The 26,534-nt window shown below is 44.1% G+C and overlaps 1 protein-coding gene across 1 annotated transcript in view; it reads left to right on the top strand.

Moving 5' to 3' along the window:
* LOC149284993 (uncharacterized) overlaps positions 1-23,769 on the top strand; it is a 61,896-nt gene extending 38,127 nt beyond the window's left edge. The window contains exon 4 of the mRNA XM_089495958.1: positions 23,050-23,769. Coding sequence (XP_089352084.1) covers positions 23,050-23,675 — 626 coding nt within the window. The 3' untranslated portion in view covers positions 23,676-23,769. The remainder of the gene's footprint in view (positions 1-23,049) is intronic.
* Positions 23,770-26,534: the final 2,765 nt, after the last annotated feature.

Raw genomic sequence — 26,534 nt, forward strand, 5'->3', positions numbered from 1 at the left:
AAGCAACTTGTTTTTTTACTGTGTGTAAACTGGATGCTATTATTGTTTTGTGGCTATTATACAGGTAAATACAAATAAAACCTATTATTATTATCTGTCCGGTTGGTGGCTGCCTCCCAATCCCCAAGACCCCTCTCCTTGCCCTTCCCAGAGGTCCCTTCCTCTCCATACAGAGCTATGCAATCCTGGCTTTGCTCCTGCCTTCCCCTCCTGGCTCCCAGAGGCCGGATCCCCTTCCCTTTCTCCCTCCGCTCTGCAACCTTCCCTCTTGCCCATCTGCACTGCTTTACCTTTTCTCCTTCAGCATCTCTTTCCTGCCTTTCTGTTTTTCACATTGCCTCCATCGCTCGATCACAGACACACACCCACAGAGTGTGATGCATAAAAGGGACACTTTGAGGCTCATTTCTTGAGAAAGGCAGGGCCATCAATATACAACTAATGCATTAGGAAAGGCAGAACAAGGGGTCTGGTACCTGGTTTTGATATTAGTGCGGGTCAAGTGCCAGGGTCCACCTTAAATGGGTCTAGATAATCTGTTTCATCTAAGACCGCTTGGAGATGAAGAGCAACTGCCCTCAAAATTATGTTGGTTAGAAATGGAAGATGGGAGACTTTAAGACATCTCCAAGACTGGGATGGATTACTGTTGGGGTTTGGGGGGAGGGCATATTGGGCCCCAGGAGATCTCAGAGCAGAGGTGGGGGCCATTTTGCCACTGTTGTACCCTCTCTGATCCATTGCAGGGGCAAGGGAAGTCCTTTTCCCACAAAGCCTCTCCAGAGCCTCAAAGGCTGGAAGAGGGGCCACAAAAGCCAGGAAACTTGCTCAGGAATGGGCTGAGGACCATTTAGGGGCAAAAAGCATTAATCTCCATGGCTCCTTCCCACAAAATTCCAGAACTGGCAATTTAGGATTGGAGATTTAGAATCCTTACGAAGTGGAGAACAATAGTGCCTCACTAAAATTAGAAATTCCAAGATTCCACAGGAAGTTGTTATGACAATTAAATTACGTGTGAAAGGGAACTAGGAATGGTAGTAGAGCACAAGATGAGCATGTGTCAACATTGTTATGCAGCAGCTAAAAAGGCCAATGTGATCCTAGGCTGTATCAATAGTATAGTGTCAACATCAAGGGAAGTAATAGTGCTACTCTATTCTTTGTTGGTCAGGGCTCTCTTGCAATAATCCTGTGTCCAGTTCTGTACACCACAATTCAAACAGATGTGGAGAAACTGGAGCATGTCCAGAGGAAGGAAACCAAAATGGTAAACAGTCTGGAAACCATGCTCTCTGAGGAATGACTTAGGGAGCTGGGTATGTTTAGCTTGGAGAAGAGAAGGTTAAGAGTGGATATGACAGCCCTGTTCAAATATTTGAAGAGATGTCATATTCAGGATGAAGCAAGCTTGCTTTCTGCTACTCCAGAGAAAAGGACATGGAACAATGGATGCAAGCCACAGGGACAAGAGATTCCACTTAAACTTTAGGAGGAACTTCCTGACAGTAAGAGCTCTTCAACAGTGGAATATACTCCCTCAGAGTTTGGTGGAGTCTCTTTCTTTGGAGGTCTTTAAACAGAGGGTGGATGGCCATCTCTTTGGGGTGCTTTAAATGTTTATTCCTGCATGGCAGAGAACTGAACCGGATGGTCCTTGTGGTCTGTTTCAACTCTTTGGTTCTATAATTCTAAAGTGGAATCACAACGCTCTGACAGTAAATTATGAAAGGGCCCTCAGTCTTCACAGGAAGGGCAATGGATTCAGGTTCCTTACCCACAGAGGCCACATTGTCATAATTCTCCATCATTACAGAACTGTACATAAGTTTCTGCTTCTTCGTCAACAGCTTCCATTCCTCCTCGGTGAAATATATCGCCACATCCGCAAAGGTCACCTGCAACAGAAAATAGCCTTGATCGAGAGAGTGACTAAACAAAAGGGGAGGAAAGCACACGGTGCACTGCAAATATTATTTCAACACTTCAGAATTCAGTCCAGGAAATAAACTTTAAATTCTGCAAGCAAGAAAAAGCTACAGCCTTTGAGATCCAGTTTGTCTCGAATCCTTTCAAAATAATATATACTATGATAAACAATATAATGTAGGCCATTTCTGGAATATTATTGATTGATTAGGATACTGACTATCACAACATGTATGAATTATAGTACATTTAGCCATATATCACCTAATTTCAGAGGCAAATTTTAAAAAACAGTTTAGGGAGTACTCAAACTTGAGGACCACTTGGCCTACCCTCAATTTAGGTACAGAGATATTTTTCCATCTCCCCCAGCATTTCACAGACTGGGAAAGGAAGACACATGTGGCTAAGCAACACCAGAAGGGGATCAAGATGGCCCAAGTTGTTAATGATAAAGATCACACAAGCGAGGAAGGGTGCAAAAGTTGGCTTTTGCCTCTGACTCCTGGCAAGGGCAAGACCCTGCGCCCTTCTTTCCTCCCCTCTCCCCTCTTTTGAGTGAATCAAATGCACACTCTTTTGAACTTGGAACACATTTTGCAGCAACTGAACTGACCTGAAAACAAGGGGGAAAGTGGGAGGAAGAGAATAAAATAGGACATTTTCAAAGTCCCTGAAAAAAATCAGGTTACAGAGGATTAATCAGGATTCCCTCTGCCAAACTGGGACAGTATGTTTCCCGCTTGCTTTCATGAGCCAGTCCAGACATAGATGAAAGTAATAATCAGGATGGTAACTTACCAAAGAGTTGTACTTCAGCAGCCTCTTTCTGTTGGAGCCCAGCTCCCTCGGCTTGGCCTCTGTGTCGGCCATCAGGTGGGAAGGGGTCCTGGTGGCCCTGCACTTGGTCACTTCCAGCAAGAGAGGCCCCAAAGCCGTGTACAAGGAGGCTGAGATGAAGGTCCTGAGAAAAGGGACCTGGATTAGGATTGACTTGGCAAGAAACCCTGCAGCACTCAAAGACACAGAGAACAGTATCCTGCTGGTGACACACGCAGGTGACATAAGTCTCCTTTGGGCCGATGCACAGGTGGGCATCACCTTCCTCCCTCTGCACCAAACAAAGCCCCCTGGACATAGCATAGATTCACTACAGCTCCCGTACACAACAGATACTCCATGCCTTATTCAAGTGGGGGGGGGGGGATTAGGGGATGGGGAATTGGAGAGGGCCCTGGTTATGTCCCCAAAGCTAGATGTGAAATGAGGGCATCATAAATAAATAATTCATCTGTTGAAACCTTCAGAGGTCTCCAGTGCTTTTCCCCAGCATCAGCCCCTTTCCCAAGAAGGCTGCATCCGCACTTAGAAATAAGGCACTTTCATACCACTTTAACCGCTCAATGCTATGGAATCCTGGGATTTTACCTTTGGACACTTAGCCTTCTCTGCCAGAGAGCTCTCATGCCACAACAAACTACAAATCCCAGGATTCCATAGGATGGAACCAGGAGAGTTAACACACTTTAGAACTGGATTATTTGTGCAGTGCAGATACAGCCTGAGTCAGCTTTAAAATAGTAGAAGCACCAAAGTCTTGTTTTTACCCCCCTAATAATGGTTTTTCTTTTTTAAAAAAGTAGTTTCTTTTAGTCTCTAATCCTTATTTTTGTTGTTGTTTGTTTGTATGTTTGTTTGTTTCATTCTTGGTAATATGAGTTATTCTGGTCTGCCTCCTTCCTTCTTGCCTGAAAATCTATTAATAAGGAAACTGGGGAGACTTTTAAAACCTCCCAAAGGAGCCACTTTTGGCCTTTTTTGGGGGACAATCCTCCTCTTAGAAGCCAAAGCCCAATGTCTGTGAAGAACAATAATAAGGCTTGTATTAAAACTATCCTCCCATTTCTGATCCCTTTTAAAACCCATGATCCCCAGAAGGAGCAGAGCTGTGTAATAAGAAAACTCTCTCAGAAAAGAGACACAAAAGACACACAAAGAGACACACTTCCTTCCTTTTGGCCCAAGGAGCCTGGCCTCCTTCTGACTCTGGAGCCTCAGGAGAGAAAGAGAAGCCCCTGTTCAACTGAGGCTCAGAGAAGGTTCTGGAACAATATTCCCCACAGTCACAAGAACCACAAAATGGCCACCAGAAGACAAAATGGCTACTGGAACACAAAATGTCTGCCTCTGCCTGAGCGCTTGGCAGTTTGAGGCCTTCAGGGAACCCAAAATGGAGGATGAAAGGGCTCCAAAGTCAGAAGGGACCCCAAACAGCATTTCCAAACCTTAACAACAGCTGAAATATTTCCTGATGCTATAATATAGAGACTCACTGAGATACTCTTTATAAATACGTCTTTCCATGTCTTGATAAATAAAGAAAATTTAATAATACTAATGCTACTACTAATAATAGTAATAATAAGGTACAACCAGGAGCTTTCTCCCGGTGGCTTCTCCCCCAGAGGCCTCTGCGTATGCTCAGGAGCCCCTTCTTCTTCTCCTTCTTCTTCCTCTGCAGAATCCTCCAGAGGCCTCTCTGCTCCTCCTCCTCCTTAGGCTCTTCCTCTAAGCCTTCCTCCTCCTACTCCTCAGGACCTTCCTGTAAGCCCTTCCTCTTCCTCCTCCTTCTCCTCCTCCTCATCAGGCCCTCTAAGCCTTCCTCCTTCTCCTCCTCTTCCTCTAAGCCTTCCTCTGCCTCCAGCCCTTCCTCTAAGCCTTCCTCCTCCTTTTCCTCCCAGACTTTGGGAGGAGAATTGTGTGCCTTCAATTCCTTTCTGGGGATCCTAAGGCAACACTGTCACAGGAGTCTCTTTGTGGGTTTTGTCGAAGAGTGTTTACCATTGCCATCTTTTGAGGCTGAGAGAGTGTGCCTTTGGGGCTGGGGGTGTGCTGCTTGCCTTGAACTCGCGTCTAGTGACCCTATTCCCAGGGGTTCCTTGCCTTCAGGTTTGCCTTCCACTTTGCCCTTTGTCTTCCTCTGAGGCTGAGAGAGTGTGACTTACCCAAGGTCACCCATTTTATATAATGGGACTTGAGCACCCATAGATTTTCTATCCAAACCAAATCCCAAAGGATGCCAAGGGCCTATTGGTTTTCCATCTTTTTTTGCAAAGAGCAAAGCAGATCTTGCTTGCCTGATCTTTGCATGTTGGGCAAATGCTAAGAGCTGTCTTGTGAGGTTAGGAAGAGGTTCCTGGAAAACAGTCCTCTTCTTCTGGACCCACAGACTCAGAAAGACATGGGCCCCCAATCAATGGGACCCCTTTCTTTGGGGCTGCTCTGGGGCCAGGAGGATCTCTCAGGAGAGATTGGGAAATTCAGCCTTTGAAGACTTCTGGTCCTTAAAGGTTAATATCTCCAGGCTTTGCTGAGAGGGCAATATTTGGGATTTGGCCAGATCCAGGCCGCAGGGCTCTCTCAGATCTGGTTCAAAAACACTGCAGAGATGATGATGATAATGATGATGATGATGATGATGATGATGATGATGATGATGAATCTTCCCTTCAAACCCACAGAGCCTTGTGGATGCTCAAATAGTAACAGAGGTCAAAAACACATTGCAGAAATAATCCAGTTTGCAGAAATAAACCACTTTAACTGCTCTAGTTCAGTACTCGGGAATCCTGGGAATTTTAGTTTATTATGGCATCTGAGTTGTCTGACAGAGAAGACTAAATATCTCACAAAACTACACTTCCCAGAATTCCCTAGCATTCAGCCAGACAGCTAAAGCAGCCCTGAACTTGGACCATTGTTAGTGGTTGGCGTGGAGCCTGAATAGGGTTCTAGAAGGCTGCTGGGTTTGGTCGTTGGCTGCTTAGGAAGAAGGGCTCCTTCTGGGTTTCCTTGGCAGGAAAGGAAAGGTGGGTGCCTCAAGATGCCAATGGGAGACCCCTAAATTTGGTTCCTTTGTAAGAATGCTGACTGAGGGGGAAGAGAAGGGAGATGGATTTGGTCCCCAGGGAGGCCCCCGGTCAGGCAAGGCAGGCCTCACAACATTCGCTAACTCCCAAGTCAAATCCTGGTTTCCCTTCTTTTGTTCAGGACCTAAACCTGGACCAGAAAGGATCAGGTTTTATTTGCTTTCTTCTCCTGTAACAGGTGTTTTTCCTTGCCCTTTTTACACGTGGCAGTAAAGATACGATACATCAGGGCCTGGCATTGAGCTTCCAGTGTTCATGCATGATCTTCAGACAGGAGATGAGGCTGCCTCTTCTCCATTTTGGAGGGAGCCCAATTCCAGGAAAGAGGAAAGGGCTCTGTGCAAACATCCAGATCAGATGTGAGAGCAGTAGCTTAATATAATTTGCAAGGATTAATTCATTGGTTTCTTCAACTAGAAAAATTGCAGGGGTCTATGGATTGGTTTAGTTTCTTGCTTTCTCTCAGTTGTGGTGGTACAAGGGATCACTCCTATACTCTGCATTCACCATCTGGCTAGAAAGGAGGCTAAATTAAATGCTTTTTATCCTTAGGTTTTTGTGGATTTTTTGGGCTATGTGGTCATGTTCTAGAAGAGTTTCTTCCTGACGTTTCGTCAGCCTCTGTGGCTGGAATCTCTGAAGATGCCAGGCACAGATGCTGGCAAAACATCAGAAGAAATTCTTTTAGAATGTGGCCAAATAGCCCGAAAAACCCACAAAAAGCTATGGAAGCCGGCAATGAAAGCCTTTGACTTCACGCTTTTTTTTCCTGTCTCTCCAAGCAAGTGAGAAAGAATAATTCTCTCATTTCCCCTTGATCTGGGAACAGACCTTTAAAATTTTTTCTGTTCATTTCTTCACAGGAAAGTATATTGAGTACATTTGAATGACAAACTGTGAGCGACTGTGGTTAGTAATTTATGCATTAGGCTGAATGAGATCGCTAGAGGCCCTGCCCCAGGTCCTACGTTTTAGCTCACAAACCTCAGGACCTGAATTCACAACCCTATAAGAGAAATGGAGGGACACCAGAAAGTAGGCAACCAAAGTCCTGTACATATTATCCAATTGTACCAGTTTGGTGCCATGTTACTGGCTGTGGATCCATCCTACAGAAACCTGGGAATGGGGTGTTTAGAATTGGATGCTTGGTAGAGAGCCCCAGTGCAGTCCTTCATGAGAGTTGCTATATAATTTTAAGTACTTCATGAAATAAGAAATCCCAGGATTCTGTTGGACAGAGTCCTTTAAGTTTCATGGTATCTAAGTGCTAGGTTTGGGCAATGGAGATACAACCCAGGTGCCAAAAATGACCCATAGCAATTCTGGACAGACTCATTCAATCTCTGTCTCTATTGGTGGAGAGCTATTTACACCAAGAAACCCATGGATCTTCAAAAGATTTCCAGTTTATTTAGTTTATTTATATACATCCATCCTTTCTCCCAATATAGGGACTCAGGGTGGCTAACAATAAATTTAATATGGTACAAATTCAAAACAATGCAAAGGGATTAAAATTATAACTATTTTTTAAAATTAAACCATTTATATAATTACACCTTGAAAAAAACCATATACAATTTCACCTTGACCTCTGAATTGCACAGCAGTTCAAACCTTATCTCTGTTTTGCTTAGGATCCAGCCCTTGAGGCATCAGCATTTCCAGAAAGGAGAGAAAGTGGAAGCGTGAAATACTTTTTGTTTGGAGGAAGTTTCTATCCAGATTCTGTCCTGTAAAACTATTAGAGCCCCTTTGATGCTGTTTTTGATTCAGAACATATGATTTTAAGGCATCTTGCACTTCTATCTCCATCCAATAAACCTTTGAACTCTTTCAAGCATTCTGTTTTCCTGGCTGCCCATCCCAAAAGTATGAAACATAGCACCAGTCATGGAGATTCAGTCTTTTTCTTGATGGGGATACAGAGCGAAGGCCACAGGATCCCCACTCCTGACATAACATTTTGCCCAGTTCATTGCAGATATTTCACATACTTAATGTTAGAGGCAGACTGAGAGTTTTGGGAGTCCCTGTCCCTCCAAAAGCAACTTTCCCAAGAGCAGTCTATGGCCTGTTACAGACTGCCAAAATAAAGCTGCTTCGGGTCTCTTTGGAGGTATGCTATTTAAATGACGCATGGGTCCTAAGAGTCGCAGCTTTGGTGCAGCTTCCGGATTCTTAGGGTGCATGCATCATTTAAACAGCATACCTTCAAAGAGACCCGAAGCAGCTTTATTTTGGCAGTCTGTAGCAGGCCTATGTCTCCCTTCCAAAGAGCAGCAGTGGATGGAGAAGGAGGCCTTGGAGAAGCAGAGGAGAGATTGGCTTGACTCCCAAAGACTCTCCCTTGAAGGTTTCCATCTCTCTAGGAAACAGAGGAGCCTGGGAGGGAGACTGAGGACTAGGGCATGCTGGGAAAAGCTTCAGGGGGAGCTTATGGGAGCAAATGTGGGACTTTGCTTTCTCCTCCCAACTACTTTCCTGCTCTCTTTTGACAAGGTAAGGTCAATGGTGGAAAAGACTGCAAAAGCCATCTTCCCTATACGTTCCATGCTCATCTCTATGGCAACTTAGGAGCAAGCAAGTCTCCACTGAGGGCAGCACAGTCAAGGAACAAAATCCAAAATGGGGAGTGGTCTTTGAGATCCTGATGGTCCTCTGAGAGGAAAATGCCAGCCCCTGAAACCAATCCTGGCCAGCTTTTGGGAAAGGGCCCTCAAGGTTTGCCCTGATGGACTCTGAGCCCCTTGCAGACTGTCCCTTCCCTGAATTTTGCTCTCCTGGAGGCTCAGAGGAGATTCTGGGGTGCCTGGGCACCTCCTCTTCTTAGGGACCCTGAGCCCCAAGTTCAGCTGACAAATGGTAATTCGCCCATGATGAACCCACCTTCCCCCCTCTGTCCTGGGACATGCCTTAGGAAACCTCTTCCATGGAAATTAGGGAGCTCCTAATCTTAGTGGAAATGGGAACCTTTGGAATTCTCCTCTTTTTCCCAGCTGGGAAGCAAGGCATCATTGGAAATCTCTTCCAAGGACAAGAGGGGTTGTTGTTGTTTTAATAACATGGCTCCAGTCAATGGAGGTCTTCTTCAGGCAGTGAATGGAGGTTTATGCAAATGCAGAATGACATCACTGCTACGGAAGGCTCTCTTGACCAATCAGAGAGCAAGATGAAGGTTCTTCTGGAAGCTTCCGTGAGAAGGAGATATAAGGCCTGAGAGACCAAGAGACAATTGGGGGAATTGTGTCGGTTGGAGATCGAGAGAGAGAGTTAAAGAGCGGATCTTGGAAGTTAGTCTCAGAATTGGACGCTTTGGTCTATTTTTTAATAGCTTGTATGAATTGAATATTATATACTTACAAATATTGCACCTGCAAGATTCTTAATATCTTGTATGACATATTTTACTTATATTTCGTTATCAATAATAAATACCTCCTTAGAGTATCTACTACTTGACACTCCTTTTACTCGTATTTTGGCTTTGTTAATGATTGTCAGAAGCAAGTCTAACAAAGTCTTCATCAACAAAGTCAAATTTCAGAACAGGAGTCTAAACTCAAAACTTTGTTGAAAGAAAGAGATTGCATAAAAGGCACGGTTCGTGGCGTTATAGTCAGATCTAAATAACAATAAAGATTTGACCATTTTATATCCCCAATTAACATCCCACCCCACATCAAGATCTATTGGGTATTTTATTCCTGCTAAAAATATAATTGACAAGTTAATTACCTCATCATCCAAAATCTCCCCCCCAAATAAGTTGTTTTGAGAACCACTGAATGGTCAGCAAGTTCCCAGCAAACCTCCCCAAAACAGTGAGATAATTCCCATATGCTCCCACCATTTTGCAACCTTAAATTCAATCAAAGTACCAATAAACCCAGTCAAGCAATCTGGCCAAATAATATATATTAAAATTAACTCAAACCAACCCTTTCCCCTTCTCAGCTTTCCCATCAGGGTTGGGGGGCGAGGAGGGGGCATGTGGGCGAGTGAGGCTTGGCTGCTTGCTATGGGTCCCATTCCTTTCCCTCCACATTATGTTCACTCCAGGAATCAATCCTTCTGCTATCCAGCTCCACAAACTCAATGAATTAACCTTCCCACCATCCAGTTCCACAAACTTCACTCAACCCCTTTTTCCAAATATATAACACCACTACCATTTTCTATAAACTATATAATTACATTCAGTTCGGATTCTTCCATATTTCTCCAACAACAAATATGGAAGAATCCAATTATACACCAACATTTATGGAAGAATCCAAATTTCACATCCTGGTTCTGACACCTGGTTCAACTGGTTCAAGTAATTGGAGTGAACCAGCTCAAGTCCTTGTTTTCCAACATTTTAAGGAGTTCCATTTAGCAACTGTGACTAATATCTATGAAAGGAAGAAAAGAGGGACACCGAAACTACTTTATCTCTCCAGTTTCTTTTCCTAGATGACCTTTGCTTAGCTCTATAGTAGATCCCAGGCGTCCCTCCTCTCTTAATGCTGATATGACTCTTCTCTGTCTTTGCCCTTTTTTATAGAAGAACCTGAGACTCATCAGAGAATAGAAACTGAGGAGAAATCAAAGAAATGTGTGAAATGCTTTGTTCTTATACCTTTAGAGGTATCCACTAGAGAGAAAGTGTAGAAATGTGAGCAGTTGAAAGTACTTTTTTGATGGTTTATATGTTTATTATTTGATAAGACTTAATTAAAAAATTTAAATAGGAAATATTTTTTGGAGAGGCAGCCTTCATACATTTTGTTGTACAGTTGTCACTCCCTTTTTGCGGACTTAGTATCCACAGCCTCACTCCTCGCGGGAGCGACAGGCGACCATTAATAAAACGGCATGCTCCTGCATACACCTCCCCTCCTGGTGCCATAGGTGTACAGCCCATTATTTTCTATGGGACTTGAATATGTGAGAGTCATTACTTTCGCGAGGGGTCCGGAACGGATCCCTCATGAATTGGGAGGGGCTACTGTATTTTGTAAAGCTCTATTATAATCTTCATTTATGCTACTTCTGCTAAAAAGTTCTTGGTCTGAAAGTATCTTGTCTTTACAGAAACATTAAATAAACCTCTGCCCTATTTTGAGCATCCTGTATTCTATTATGAGTATATAGAATCTGAAGGACAGTGTCAATTACGGAAGCATCAGTTTTAGCATAAATGAGGTGTTGCTACAATTCAGCTGGTTGTGACTATGAGAAAAGATGCTGAAGATGAATTTCTGTCTCCTATCTAGCCCTATATCGACACACACAACATGCACTGACTCCCAAGTCAAACTCTGATTTCCCTCCCTGTCCCCAGGATCTAAACCTGGGCTAGAAAGGATCAGGTTTTATTTGGGATCTTCTCCTGTAACCTGTGTTTTTCCTTGCCCTTTTTGCATGGAGCAGTAGGGGGGCTGTACATCAGGGCTTGGCATTGAGCTTCCAGTTTTCAGGGATCATTTTCAGGAAGGTGACGATTGTGCCTCTTTTCCATTTTTGCGGCTCCAGTCAAGAGGAAAGGGCTCTGCACTAATCTCCAGCTCATATGGAAGAGCAGTAGCTTATTAGAATTTGCAAGGTTTAATTCATTGGTTGCTTCAACTGGCAAAGATTGCAGTGGTCTATGGATTGGCTGTGGTGTTACAGGGGCTCACTACTCTGCATACATGTCTCTCTTCACTTCCATACAGAAAAGTATATGGAATATATTTGAACGACAAGATGTGAGCAATTCTAGTTGGTACTTTATGCATGAGCTGCCCCAGGACCTAGGTTTTAGCTCACAAACCATGGGACCTAAGAAAATCCTGAATTCACAACCTTACTAGAGAGATGGAGGGACACCAGAAAGTTGGCAACCAAAGGCCTAGTCATACTTCCCAATCATAGCAGTTTGGTGCCATATTAACAGCTGTGCTTCCATCCTATATAATCCTGGGGATTGTAGTTTGGTGAATGGGGTGCTTAGAATTGGCTGCTAGGTAGAGAGCCCTAGTGCAGTTCTAGTGAGAACAAAGTTTGTGAGCTAACTTCTAGTGAGAGTTGTACCTCATGAAACAAGAAATCCCAGGATTGTGTTGGACCGAGAAAGTTTCGTGTTATCAAAGTGCTATGTTTGGCAAAAGAGATGTATCCTCAGGTGCCAAAATTGGCCCATAGGAATTCTGGAGAGACTCATAAAGTCTCTGAAGTCTCCGTCTCTGTTGGTGGAGGGGCTATCTAAACCAAGAAACTCTAAGATCTCCATAGGATCTCTAGTTTATTTAATTTAGTTATTTGTATCCAGCCTTTCTCCCAATATAGAGACTCAAGGTGGATAATAACAAATTTTAAACAGCAGAAATTCAAAACAATGCAAAGGCATTAAAACTATAACTATAACTATAACAACTATAACTCTATCTATCTATCTATCTATCTATCTATCTATATAAAACCATTTATAAAGTTGCACCTTGAAAATAATAGTTTATCAAAAAATAAAATAGAAACCTTGACCTTTGAATTATACAGCAGTTCAAACCTCATACCTTGTTTTGCTAACCATTATAATCCAGCCCTTGAGGCATCAGCATATCCAGAAAGGAGAGAAAGTGGAAGTGTGAAATACTTTTTGTTTGGAGGGAGAGTCTATCTAGATTCTGTCCTGTCAAACTATTAGAGCCCTCTTTGAGGCTGTCTTTGCTAGTTTTTAATAGTAAGTTTTCACCAGAGGACCTCAATGTGTGGGGCGGATTATATGGGAGAAGGCGATCCCGTAAATAAGCTGGACCGAAGCCATGAAGGGCTTTACAGGTTAGACCTTGTACTTTGCCTTTACTAAGATCTTGTACTTTGCCCAGAAATTAACAGGCAGCCAGTGAAGAGATTTTAGTATAGGTTTAATATGGTCACCTCTAGATCTTCAAGTGACCACTCTGTCTGCCATATTTTGAATTAGATGAAGTTTCCGGACTTGGTGCAAGGGCAGTCCTTTGTAGACCGCATTGCAAAAGTCAAGAGACATATCGACACACAAACCTAACACACGAAATCACAAGGGCCTTTTTCATCACCACGGGATTTAAAATATATTCTTTAGTATTGCTTATTGACAAATATAATGTTAGTTCATTTCTGGGATTTGTGTGGCTCCTTTCCTGTGTGGACTTTCTGATGTCTCACTAGGCTTGATTTCAATGAAAAACATTTGCCACAATGCTGGCATTTGTATTGCTTCTCTCCTATGTGGAATCTCTGATGTGCCAATAGGTTTGACTTTGAAGAAAAACATTTCCCACAATGCTGGCATATGTTTGGGTTCTCTCCTCTGTGGACTCTCTGATGTGCCAATAGGTATGACTTTGAAGAAAAACATTTCCCACAACGCTGGCATTTGTATGGCTTCTCTCCTGTGTGGACTCTCTGATGTGTCACTAGGTGCGACTTCGAAGAAAAACATTTCTCACAACGCTGGCATTTGTATGGCTTCTCTCCTGTGTGGAATCTTTGATGCATGACTAGGAATGACATGTAAGCAAAATATTTCCCACAGTGCTGGCATTTATGTGGCTTCTTTCTTGTGTGGACTTTCTCATGACTGACAAATTTTTCTGTAAAGGAGGACAATGACAGGCAAAACTGAATATTAGTGTTAAGAGAGGAAAGTGTTACCCCAAGATTCAGCCCCACGTTCACCCCTCTCTATCTGAGATTAAATTAATAGCATTGGTGTGAATGACCTGAGCATGACCCCGTTTTGGATGCCCCCAAATCCATATAATGACTGTATTCTTACTCATAGGAGCTACCAAAGAAGTGATTGAATGAGAACTGCCATGAAGAAATCAGTGGAAGGAGATAGTCAGGCAGTTAAAAAATATTCCATTAAATGTATATAAAACTATTTTAATTGAAAAGTGGCATCATTTCCTGTGAGACTGCCATAGAGTGTTGAGTCAGAGCACATGGCATGATGCAAGCTAACTGCAGAGGTCACTTCATGCTGTTTGGCACCAGGATATGACTCACAGCCAATACAGTATATAGCTCACATGCGGATTGGTATGGGTTGGAGTTGGGTGTATAAGAGATTGTGAAATGGATAGAAGTCAGAGAGGAGAGTTGGTAAATATTTGTTTTATATTGCAACTCAAGAGAAAGAACCTCCAAGGACTTGGAGGAAATCAAGTGTGTGTGAGTTATTTTTAAGTGTGGAAAGTGGTTTGTGCATTGCCAATGCCTATATCTGGAGATTTGCTTCTGTACTCTACTATGTTATTGTTGAGCTCTGGGAGTGTCGCCTTCATACTGTGCTGTACATTGGCTTGTGAATGGGATCAGAATTCAGAGCCAAGAAGGACCTAAGAGCCGGTGTGACAATCCTGTTTGGCTGAAGTATTTCCACCAAGCACCCATTGCATTTATTTCAGTTTCAGATAATAATAATTTGTTTTATTTATATACCGCTATTCCAAAGATCATAGCGGTGAACAGCAAGTAAGCTAATTAGCAAGTAAGCTAATTTGCCCCCAACAGTCTGGGTACTCATTTTAGCTCCCTCCTCAGAAGGATGCAAGCCTGAGTTGAGCTTGGGCCCTTTTGCTGGTCTTGAACTCGCAACCTTGTGGTTTCGAGTGAATGGCTGCAGTACAGGCATTTAACCACTGCGCCACCAGGGCTCCAGTCTCTGGAGCAGCAGAAAACAAGCTTGCTCCCTCCTCAATATGACATCCCTTCAAGTATTTAAACAGGGTTATCATATCACCTCTTAACTTTCTCTTCCCCAGGCTAAACATCCCCAGCTCCCTAAGGCATTCCTCATAGGGCATGGTTTCCAGACCCTTCACCATTTTAGTTGCCCTCCTGATAAAAATCTGATAAAGAAGACCCTCTATTTTTTCATGATGATGATGATGAGGACGATGATGGACCTCTCTATCTAGAGATTTCTTTACCCATGGATTGAACCATCCAAAGCTTGAAAACATAGAAACACAATGTAAATTCCAAGAGCAACTCTTGTTTTTGCCATTTTATATAATAGACATTGCTTTTGTTGTTGTTATTATTGCGTGTCTCCAAGTCGTTTTGAATTTATGGTGACCCTAAGGCAGACCAATCACAGGGTTTCCTTGGCAAATGTCTTCAGAATAGTTTTCCCATTGCCTTTCCCTGAGGCTGAGAGAGTGTGACTTGCCCCCCAATGGGCTTCCATGGCAGAGCTCGGATTCTAAATCTGATCTCCAGAGACATAGTTCAGCTGTGCTCAAACCACTATGCCACACTGGCTCCTATATTATGGACACCATTTCACTGGGCCATTTCATTTCATGGACTTGGCCCAGCTTTCTCATACATGGAGATCATTTTGCAAGCCCCCTTCTCCTCCTCCATTTCCAGGCCCAGGTCCTTCTGAATGCCCTCCAACTCTCCCAGCTTGGCAGGGACCCTTCCCTGGTTCATCCTCTGCCTCCCACCTTTTCAGCTGCTCTTCAAAGGCCACAGTTTCCTCCTCCTCCTGCCATTTCTACCCTGTTCTTGAGCTCACTGCCATTGCTGCAAACTGAGTCCAAAGGGCAAAAGGCGTCTGTCCTCCATGAAGACAGCCAAGGAGAAAGGAGAAGAGGGGCCCTTCCCAGAGGCTCAGGCAAAAGCAAAAGGCTGTATCCTCTCCTAGTTTGCTTCTCCTTCCTGAGAAACAACCTTGTAATCTTGATCATACTCTGAGATTCCTTGGTTTCTGTGGGATTCCCCCTCCCCCCCCAAAAAAAATATCATGGCCCCACAGAGTCTCCCAAGAGAGGAGAGGACTAGACACATAAAGAGACACACTTCCTTCCTTTTGGCCCAAGGAACCTGGCCTCCTTCTCTCTCTGGAGCCTCAGGAGAGAAAGAGAAGCCTCTGTTCAACTGGGGCCTCAGAGAAGGTTCTGGAACATTCTCCATAGTCGCAAACAGCACAAAATGGCCCCCAGAACACAAAATGGCTGCCTCTGCCTGAGTGCTTGGCAGTTGGCAGTTTGAGGCCTTCAAAGGAGAGAGAGAGAGATGGAGGGGAAGAGTGGAAGGGGGTCCTGGAGGGAGGGGGCCTTGGGAGATATTGTCAGAACCTGTTATTGAGATCAGTTATAATGCTGTATATATTCAGTTGCTATATAATCACTTCATGTATGTTTTGAGATATCTGATCTATATTGTTCTGTTAGCTAAGATGTTGGGGGGGGTGGAGAGTATATGGGTAGAATATTAAAGTGGTGTTAGTTTCTAAGTGGGGCCCTATTAACTGCTTTGGAGTGTTGTTTTAGACAACTAGCTGGCTATGTTGCAAATGTCTTGAGTGAGGATAGGTTGTGATGGGGACCTGGCTAAGTGTGTGTGGGGTGGGGAACTAGCAGGGGGAGAAAGGAGGGGGCTTTTTGTATGTACAACATTGTGTAAATTTACAGCGCTTCATAAATAAAGGTTAATCATAATAATAATAATTTTAAAAGTGTACATTTTTCTCTGAAGCCTCAGACTCTGCAAAAAAGGGTTACAGATCACTACTGCAATGCTCTTACAATAGACTTTCTACTTTTGGCATACGTTTGGATGTGGGCCATTGATCAGAGGATTCCAACCTCACAGATACAGAGCCTTCCTGAGATATTCGGTGTTCGTTTCCTAACAAAGGGGTTTTGGGCCTCATAAAGGATTTGGGTCAAAAGAGGAGGGGTCTCTAATAGGAGGGCCACTGAGACGACGATTGTCCCCCAAACTACCCCAAAAGTAGCTCCTTTGGGAGGTTTTAAAATCAAGTGAATGTACATGAACTGAAAAGATATAACCTTAAAACTGATCTTAATAACAGGTTCTGACACCTAGTGAGATATCAGAGAGTAGTAGTAGCCTTTCCTCTTGCCAATGGGATTTACAGTGTATTCCTGGACTGGATCTCCCAGCATCCACAGGGCCAGAGAGAGCAGGGTCCTGCCCTGCATAGGGCTGCCATTTCATGGGTCTTAGGCTTTGGGAATGTGTGCCTTTGGCCAGTGTCCGTGTGGCTGGGGCTCCAGGGTCCCTCTGTCCCTCCTGCCTTCTTCCATATTAACTGCAGGAGGAGCCTGTGAGGGTGGGGCAGGGGATGGGGGTCTTCCAGCTCCTCTGCCCCATTGGCCAGAATGAAGAAGGGGAGGAGCTTCTGCCTCTCTATTTAGCTCTGCGAGGGAGGAAGGAAGGGGGGGGGAGAGAGAGAGAGAGACGGGAGTGGAGAGGGAGCAGAGGGACAAGGCCTGGAAGTGGAAGCTTTACTGGTGTGCGGAGGCCTCCAGCTGCCAAACACTGAGTTGGAGGTGGCCATTTTGTGTTCCAGCGGCCATTTTGTGCTGCTTGTGACTGTGGGGAATAACCTTCCAGAACCTTCTCTGAGGCTTCAGTTGAACAGAGGCTTATCTTTCTCTCCTGAGGCTCCAGAGAGAGAAGGAGGCCAGGCTCTTTGGGCCAAAAGGAAGGAAGTGTGTCTATTTGTGTGTCTTTTGTGTCTCTTTTCTGAGAGGGTTTTCTTATTACACAGCTCTGCTCCTTCTGGGGAACATGGGTTTTAAAAGGGATCGGAAATGGGGGGATAGTTTTAATACATGCCTTATTCTACTTCTTCACAAACATTGGGCTTTGGCTTCTAAGAGGAGGCTAGACCCCCAAAAAGGCCAAAATTGGCTCCTTTGGGAGGTTTTAAAAGTCTCCCCAGTTTTCTTATTAAGAGATTTTCAGGGAAGAAGGAAGGAGGCAGGCCAGACCATCTCATACTACCAAGAATGATACAAGCGAACATACAAACAAACAAACAACAAGAAGAACAAGGATTAGACAGAAAAACAAACTGGTTAATTTTAAAAAGCAAAACCATTTTAACAGGATAAAAATTCAACTTGGGTGCTTCTACTCTTTTAAAACTGACTAATTCTGTATCTGCACTGGAATGTTGATGCACCTGTCAGCTGTCATTCTCAACTGTCACTGAGATCATTGGAATGTTGATGCACCTGTCAGCTGTCATTCTCAACTGTCACTGAGATCATTGGAATGTTGATGCAACTGTCAGCTGTCATTCTCAACTGTCACTGAGATCATTGGAATGTTGATGCAACTGTCAGCTGTCATTCTCAACTGTCACTGAGATCATTGGAATGTTGATGCTACTGTCAGCTGTCATTCTCAACTGTCACTGAGATCATTGGAATGTTGATGCAACTGCCAACTGTCATTCTCAACTGTCACTGAGGAAGAGTCAGACAGTGTGTGCCTCAGAGTGGGTTGTTACTGGTGTGGATGGTGGAGGGTGTCGATGTATATAGTGTTGCACACAGTGGAACTTCTTATAGGAATAAAAGCCTCATCTGAGAGAAGATTACAGTGTCTCTTTGCTTACTGAGAAAGCAACAGGTGTTTCTTCAGCTCACAAGCTACTGACTACAGTCAAGGTGCAGAATCTGGAGCCGTACATTAACGTGTTGCCTCACGTGCTGCGCAACATAGCAACGTCAAAAGCGTTTTAACATGGAGTATCTGTTGTGTAGGGGAGCTGCAGTGAATCTATGCTAACTCCAGGAGGATTTGTTTGGTGAAGAGGGAGGAAGGGGATGCCCACCTCTGCATTGGCTCAAAGGAGGCATATGTCACCTGCGTATCTCACTAGCAGCATGCTGTTCTCTGTGTCTTTGAGTGCTGCAGGATTTCTGACAAACCAAGCCTAACCCTAGTCTCTTTTCTCAGGAACTTCATCTCGGCTTCCTTGTATACAGCTTTGGGACATATTTTACTGGAAGAGACCCAACTGCAGGCTACCAGGACCCCCACCTCCCCGCACACCTCCCCGCCCACCTAATGGCCAACACAGAGGCCAAGCAGAGGGTGTTGTGCTCCAAGAGAAAGAGGCTGTCAAAGAACAACAACTCTTTGGTGAGTCAACATCCTATTAGTTTCATTTGTGTCACTGCTGAGCCAGCTCATGAAAGCAAGTGGAGAACATATTGTCCCAGTTTGGCAGAGAAAGTCCTGGTTAATTCTCTGTCACCCCACGTTTTCAGGGGCTTTCAAAAATGTCCCAGTTTCTCTCTCCTCCACCGACTTTCCCCCTTCTCCTCGGCTCTCTTGGGTTGCTGCAAAATGACTTCCAAGGAGTTTGCACCTCATCAACTCAAAAGGGAGGAGAGGAGAGAATCTGCCAGGGTCTTCCCTTGCCAGGAGGCTGAGTCAAAAGCAAACTGCTGTGCCCTTCCTAGCTTGTGTGATCTTGCTCATAAACAACCTTGGCCATCCTCACCACCTTCTAGTGTTGCTTGTCCACATGTGCCTTGCTTTTCTGGTCTGTAAAATGTTGGGGATAGGGGAGACCATCTCTGGATCTAAATTGGGGGTGGGCCCAGTGGCCCTCATGTACACAGTGCTCCCCAGAACTGTTTTTTACGAATGACATTTCCTCTGAAATTTGGCAAGAAATGGCTAAATGCACCATAATTGTTTTGTGGCTGAATGTACTATATATTTTGGGAAAGTCAGTATCCCAATTCATCCTCAATATCCCACCCATGGCCTAAATTATATTCTTTATTATATTGAAAGGATTCGAGACAAAGTGGATCTCACAGGCAATAGCTTTTTTCTTGCTGACAGAATTTAAAGTTTATTTCGTGGACTGAATTCTGAAGGGATGAAATAATATTTGGGATGCACCATGTCCTTTCCTCCCCTTTTGCTTAGTCACTCTCTGGATGAAGGCTATTTTCTATTTCAGGTCACCTTTGCAGATGTGGCAGTATATTTCAATGAAGATGAATGGAATCTGTTGACGACGAAACAGAAACTTTTGTACAATTATGTAATGATGGACAATTATGAGAATGTGGCTTCTGTAGGTAAGGAACCTGAATCCATTACTCTTTATATAAAGAGTAAGGCCCCTTTCATACTATATTATCATGTTGCTATGGTTCCACTAGAATTATAGAATCATAGAGTTGGAATAGACCACAAGGGCCATCCAGTTCAACCCCCTTCTGCCATGCAGGAATACACATTCAAATCACCCCCAAGAGATGGCCAGCCAGCCTCTCTTTGAAGGCCTCTAAAGAAGAGGACTCCACCAAACTCTAAGGGAGTATATTCCACTGTCAAAGAGCTCTTACTGTCACAAAGGTCCTCCTAATGTTTAGGTGGAAACTCTTTCCCTGTGGCTTGCATCCATTGTGGTGTCTCCTTTTCTCTGTAGCAGCAGAAAGCAAGCTTGCTCCATCCTTAATATGACCCTTTCCTATATTTAGATATCATATCCACGCTTAACTTTCTTTTCTCCAGGGTAAACATACCCAGCTCTCTAATCCGCTGCTCATAGGGCTTGATGGTTTCTAGATCCGTCACAACTTTGGTTGCCCTCTTCTGGGCATGTTCCAACTTCACAACATCTTTTTTGAATTGTGGGGCTCAGAACTGGACACAGGAATATTCCAAGGGAGGCCTGACCAAAGCAGAATAGAGTGGCACTATTACTTCCCTTGATCTAGAAACTATACTCATATTGACGCAGCCCAGAATGACATTGGCCTTTTTAGCTTCCGCATCACACTGCTGGCCCATGTTCAACTTCTTGTTTACTAGGACTCCTAGATCCCTTTCAAGTGTAGTTTAATTGTGATAGAGTATTTGAATCTGTAGTTCAGTGAGGCACTATTTTTCTCCAGTATCTAAGGATTCTAAATACTCCATCCTAAACTGCCTATTCTAGGATTTTGTGGAAAGAAGCCATAGAGATTAATGATTTTCACACCCTAATGGTACTCAGCACATCCCTGGGCAGGTTTCCTACCTTTTTTGGCCCCTCTTCCATCCTTTTAAGGCTCTGGAGAGTCTTCTTGGGGGAAAGACCTCCCTTGGCAAAATGGACTCCACTTCCCAAAAGGGATGCTGTGGGATGCAAAATATTATTTCATTCCGACCCCCCCAGGCAATACAATGTAGGGTTGCCCCTGAGATCTCCTCCAAACCCCATCAGTAGACCATGCCTGTCTGATACATGTTTTAAGGCTGTTTTAAGGCTGCTCCTTGGCACTTGACCCTCACCAAAATTGGAGTCCAGGTCCCAGCTCCTTTGCTCTGCCTTTGCCAATGAATTATTTGTATATTGATTATCCTGCCTTTCCCAACAAATGGGTCTCAAAGTGTCCCTTTTATGCATCACACTCTGTGGGTATGTGTCTGTGATACAGAGACAGACAGAAAGTGAAAAATTGAAAGGCAGGGAAGAGATGCTGAAAATGAGATGCTGATGGGCAAGAAAGAAGGTTAGAGAGCAGAGGGAGAAAGTGAAGTGGATCAAGCCTCTGGGAGCCAGGAGGGGAAGGCAGGAGCCAAGCCAGGATCGCCTAGCTCTGTGCGGAGAGGAAGGGACCCCTGGGAAGGGCCAGGAGAGGGGCCTTGGGGATTGGAAGGCAGTTCTGACAGATTTTCAGAACTGGTTTCAGTGAACTAATGAGAACCAGCTCAGGTCCTTGTTTTCAGTCATATAAAGTGGTTTTATTTAGCAATTATGAGTAATATTTAGGAAGGAAGGAAAGGAGGACACAATTAGAGAAAAGGCACTTTTATTTTCCAACCTGAGCTTGCTTAGCTGCATTTTTGGTTCCAGAGGCCCTTTGTTACCCAAAATGCTGGAGTCTGGGGAGGACACTCGCAAGTGCTATGCTTTTTTGGGGGGGGGGGGGAGGAATTTGGTACTTAGCCCAAAGAAGAGATATAATTTTGTTCAGGCAACAGTGACCTCGGAGGTCAGCCCAACTATACCAGGCACGCAATCTCACATAATTCCAGAGGCATTTCAAATGGGGTTTTATGTTTTATTTAGGGAAAAAGCAAAAATGCATGCACGCACGCACGCACGCACACACACACACACACACACACAAGCATTCGTACATACACACAAGAGGTAAGTAACAAAGGTGGGATTGGTGAATAATGTAAAGCTATACTAATGGTAATACATTTCCTAGAATGTCCTTGATTCCAATTGCTGAGGGTCCTGCAAGGGAACGGAAAGTGTGTTTGCTCAGTATATTGAGGCGCTTAGCCATATAAAACAACAGAGTTTCTCTCTGCAACGGGACTGACACCAAAGAACAGTAAATATCGGGGCAGACATTTATACTGAAATTGTTGCTTTCGGACAGAGACTGAGGGTTCAAAATGGTTTAAATCGCTTTAGTATGTTTCCTGGGTGGGGAAAAAATTGTCTGAATCCAAATTGAATGCAACGGATGCTTGATGCAAATACCTCAGACAAAAGGGATTAGCACACCGGCTCTCAGGTCTTTCTTGGCTCTGAATTCCAGTCGTGTTCATAAGCCAATGTACAGCGTGATCTGAAAGAAACACTTCCTGATTCAGCTCAACAATAACATAGCAGAGTATGGAAACAAATATCCAGATATAGGTTTTGGCAATGCACTGACTACTGTCCACACTTAAAAGTAACTCACAGACACAGTTGATTTCACCCAAGTCCTTGGAGGTTCTCTATCCTGAGTTGCAAAATAATACAAATATTTGGAAGCTCTCTGACTTCCATCAACTTCACTATCTCTTGCACACACAACTCCAATCCAATCCACACCAATCCGCATGTGAGCTGTATACTGTATTGGTTGTGAGTCATCTCCTGGTGCCAGACAGCATGAAGTGACCTCTGCAGTTATCATACCTTCGGTTCTGACTCAGTACTCTATGGCAGTCTCACAGGACATGATGCCACTTGTCAATCAAAATATTTTTAATCATGTTTAATGGAATATTTTTTTCAACAGTCCTTTGACTATCTGCTTCTACTGATTCCCTTAAGGCAGTTCCACTACAATCTCTTCTTTCCTCCTGTCAGTAGGGATACGATTGGTCCATGGATTTGGGGACATCTGCAATAATGTCATGCTTGGGTCACTCTCAGCAACTTTATTAATTTAATATCAAATAGGGAGGGTTCAACAAGGGCTAAATCTTGGGGTAACACCCTCCTCTCTTAATTCTGATATTCATTTTTGTCATTGATTGTCCTTCTTTACAGAAGAACTTGTGAGTCATGAGAGAGTCCATACAAGAAAGAAGTCACATAAATGCCAGCATTGTGGAAAAAATGTTGCTTGCAAGTCAGTCTTAGTCATACATCGGAGAGTCCATACAGGAGAGAAGCCATATAAATGCCAGCATTGCGGGAAATGTTTCTCTCAGAAGTCAAGCCTAGTGGCACATCAGAGAGTCCACACAGGAGAGAGGCCATACAAATGCCAGCAATGTGGGAAATGTTTTTGTCGGCAGTCAAGCCTAGTGAAACATCAGAGAGTCCACACAGGAGAGAAGCCATACAAATGCCAGCATTGTGGGAAATGTTTTTCTTGGAAGCCAAACCTAATGATACATCAGAGAGTCCACACAGGAGAGAAGCCATACAAATGCCAGCATTGTGGGAAATGTTTTTCTTGGAAGTCAGCCCAAGTGACACATCAGAGAGTCCACACAGGAGAGAAGCCATTCAAATGCCAGCATTGTGGGAAATGTTTTTCTTTGAAGTCAATCCTAGTGAAACATCAGAGAGTCCACACAGGAGAGAAGCCATACAAATGCCAGCATTGTGAGAAATGTTTTTCTCGGCAGTCAATCCTAATGATACATCAGAGAGTCCACACAGGAGAGAAGCCATACAAATGCCAGCATTGTGGGAAATGTTTTTCTCGGAAGTCAAGCCTAGTGAGACATCAGAGAGGCCACACAGGAGAGAAGCCACTCAAATCTCAGCAGTAACCTAACATTGTTTTTGTCAATAAGGAATACAAAAAGTATATTTTCAATCCAATGGTGCAAAGAAAAGGCCCTTGTGATTTTGTGTGTTACGTTTGTCTGTTTATATGTCTGTTTATGTTTTAAAGTTATAATTTGTTAAGTTTAATTGCTATTAGTATAGATAATTGCTTCAGGTTATAAACTTGGCTGGGGATTATGGGTCATGGTATAGGTCAGCTAGATAAGGGGTGCTGGGATTTTTTTACGACTGGCTAGAATAATTATGAGAATGATAGCTTTTGGAAAGTGTGGGATGTTGTCTGAAGAAAGATGGGGGCAGGTATTAACAGAAAGAGGGTAGTTTCTGGGAATGGCAAAGGGGGGCTTGTTCCCTTTGGGGCATAGACTGTGGGAATTGAGGGTGGAGGCTAGGATTGGAAGAGGGTGGGGTTTTAGGTGTTGGGGTTTCAATGTATTCTTTGTGTTGGGGAGTACAGTTCTGGTTTAAACACTGAATTTTTGATTATGTGTTCTCAATAAAGTTATTTGTTGTTTCAATGTGTTGGACTCTTTGATGCACAGAAGTTCTGAATTTGCACAAAATACACTTTATTCTCTCATCAGCCCTCAGCTCCATTCCCAGCCATAAGAAGAGCAGAGGCAAACACACACAAACACATACCAAACAGACAGATCGAGCTATATGTACAAAGCAGAGCCTTCCTTCCTTCCCTTTCCCTCCTGAGTCCAGCTCCTCCTTGGGCTCCATTCTGGCATCCTCCAAGTCTCCTCAAAGGAAAGAAGGAAGGAGGAGAGGAAGGAAGGAAGGAAGGGTGGGTGCACTCCTTCCCTTTCCGCAAAGGCTGCCAACGGAATAAGTCTCAGCAGCAGCAGCAAGGCCCTGGCGATCCCTGCGCATGCTCAGGAGGGGCCTTTGGGGCATGTGCACATGCTCAGTCTCAGGCCCTGAAGCCATTACTGCCCTCACAGTCTGTTCAGAGGGAGGAAGAGATGGAAGTGGGGGAGAGAAATGTATGAGAAAAAGGGGGCAGGGGGCACTTGAGGAGAGGCATGGCCATGGGGGGAGGGGGCAGGGTCCTTTAGATGTAAAAAGGGCTTTGAGGAGCCCCTCCCTCATGGAAAGTGGGGCAGAGGAGAGACCCTCCCTCCCTCCCTCCTCATTTGGGGGAGATAAGGGCTCGCAAGCCCTCCTCTTTGGTCTTCGAATGGGGGCACCCTCTTCATCTCTGGGAAGAGGGGAGGCTCCCAGTCAAAAGACTTTTGTGACAAATAAAAAGCATCAGATAGCATAGGCTTCAATAGCATTGGAAACAACAGCTTTTTGGGGGGAAGGGGTTTTCCCTGGGGGAAGGGGGCTCTGTCTGTGGGGGAGAGAAGAGCCAAGAGCAGTTAGATAGAGGGAGCTCAAAGCCCCTTCTGGGGAGAGGGATACCCCCCTGGCAACTAGACTTAAGAGTTCCACAGGATCTGAATTAGCCCCCCCCCCCAACACATCCTTTCCTTACCCTTCACAACAACCCTGCAAAGATCAGTGATCCTCCTCTGGGAACATGCAGAAAGGACATGGAAGCCATTGTTAGTTCTTTGCTTGAAAGCCCCTTCCTTGAAGGGATGGAGGTTAAAGGAAGGAAAGAAGGAAAGTGCCAAGGGAAGAGATGGCATAAAGGGGGCTGCTGAAAGACAGGGGCATCTGGATAGGAATCCTTCAGCAGCCATTTTGGGAAAGAGGGTTCTGCCTCTGGACAGAGAGACGGAGAATGTGCTCATTTGGGGAAATGTTAGGGTCCCTCTATTGGGCCACATTCTCCTCTGCCCTAGAGCCTTCTTTTGAAGCCCCATAGACAGGGAAGATCTAGACCATGCCCTCCCCAGGAAAGGAAGCCCCCTCCCTTTGCAGGCCCCATAGACAGAGGGAAGATAAGAAGATTATAAAGAGGGAAATCCCCTGCAGTGGACGGATTTACAGCTAGATATTATAAAATATTTCAAGGGGAAGTAGTGGATCCACTATATAAATGGTTTAATTCTATTAATGCAGAGGGGATTCCAGACTCATGGGAGCTAGCGAGTATCACTTTAATTCCCAAAGAAGGAAAGGACAGCTTGTTAATGACTAATTGTAGACCAATAAGTTTGCTGAACACTGATTATAAGATATTCACACAAATACTTGCCAGCAGACTGAAGGGAATTTTTCATTCGACAATTGGGAAGGAGCAAAACGGGTTTTAACCGGGCAGACAGATTAGGAACAATATCAGAACGACTATAAATTGTCTTGAATTTTACCAGGTCAGTTATGAGAAAAAATGTGCCCTAATTGCTATTGACACGGAGAAAGCCTCCGACGGTGAGAGATGGGATTTTTTGATAGAAGTGGTAAAAAGTATGGAAATGGGAAACACAATAAGGCAAATATATAATTGGCAAAGAGATTACTTAATTATCAACGGAGAAAGATCCCAAGAATGTATGGTAAATAAGGGCACAAGGCAAGGATGCCCGATATCACCGCTCTTATTCTTAGAAGTGATGGACATTTTGGGGCTATGTGGTCACGTTCTAGAAGAATTTCTTCTGATGTTTTGCCAGCATCTGTGTCTGGCATCTTCAGAGATTCCAGCCACAGATGCTGACGAAACGTCAGGAAGAAACTCTTCTAGAACATGGCCACATAGCCCAAAATATCCACAAAAACCTAAGGATAAAAGGCATTTAATTTAGCCTCCTCCTTTCTAGCCAGATGGCGAATGCAGAGTATAGCAGTGAGCCCTTGTACCACAACAACTGAGACAAAGCAAGAAACTAAACCAATCCATAGACCCCTGCAATTTTTCTAGTTGAAGAAACCAATGAACT

Source organism: Sceloporus occidentalis, unplaced genomic scaffold (genome assembly GCF_023333645.1).
Source record: "Sceloporus occidentalis isolate IW3139 unplaced genomic scaffold, rSceOcc1.0.p SCAF_86, whole genome shotgun sequence".
In the NCBI taxonomy this organism is placed as follows: Eukaryota; Metazoa; Chordata; class Lepidosauria; order Squamata; family Phrynosomatidae; genus Sceloporus; species Sceloporus occidentalis.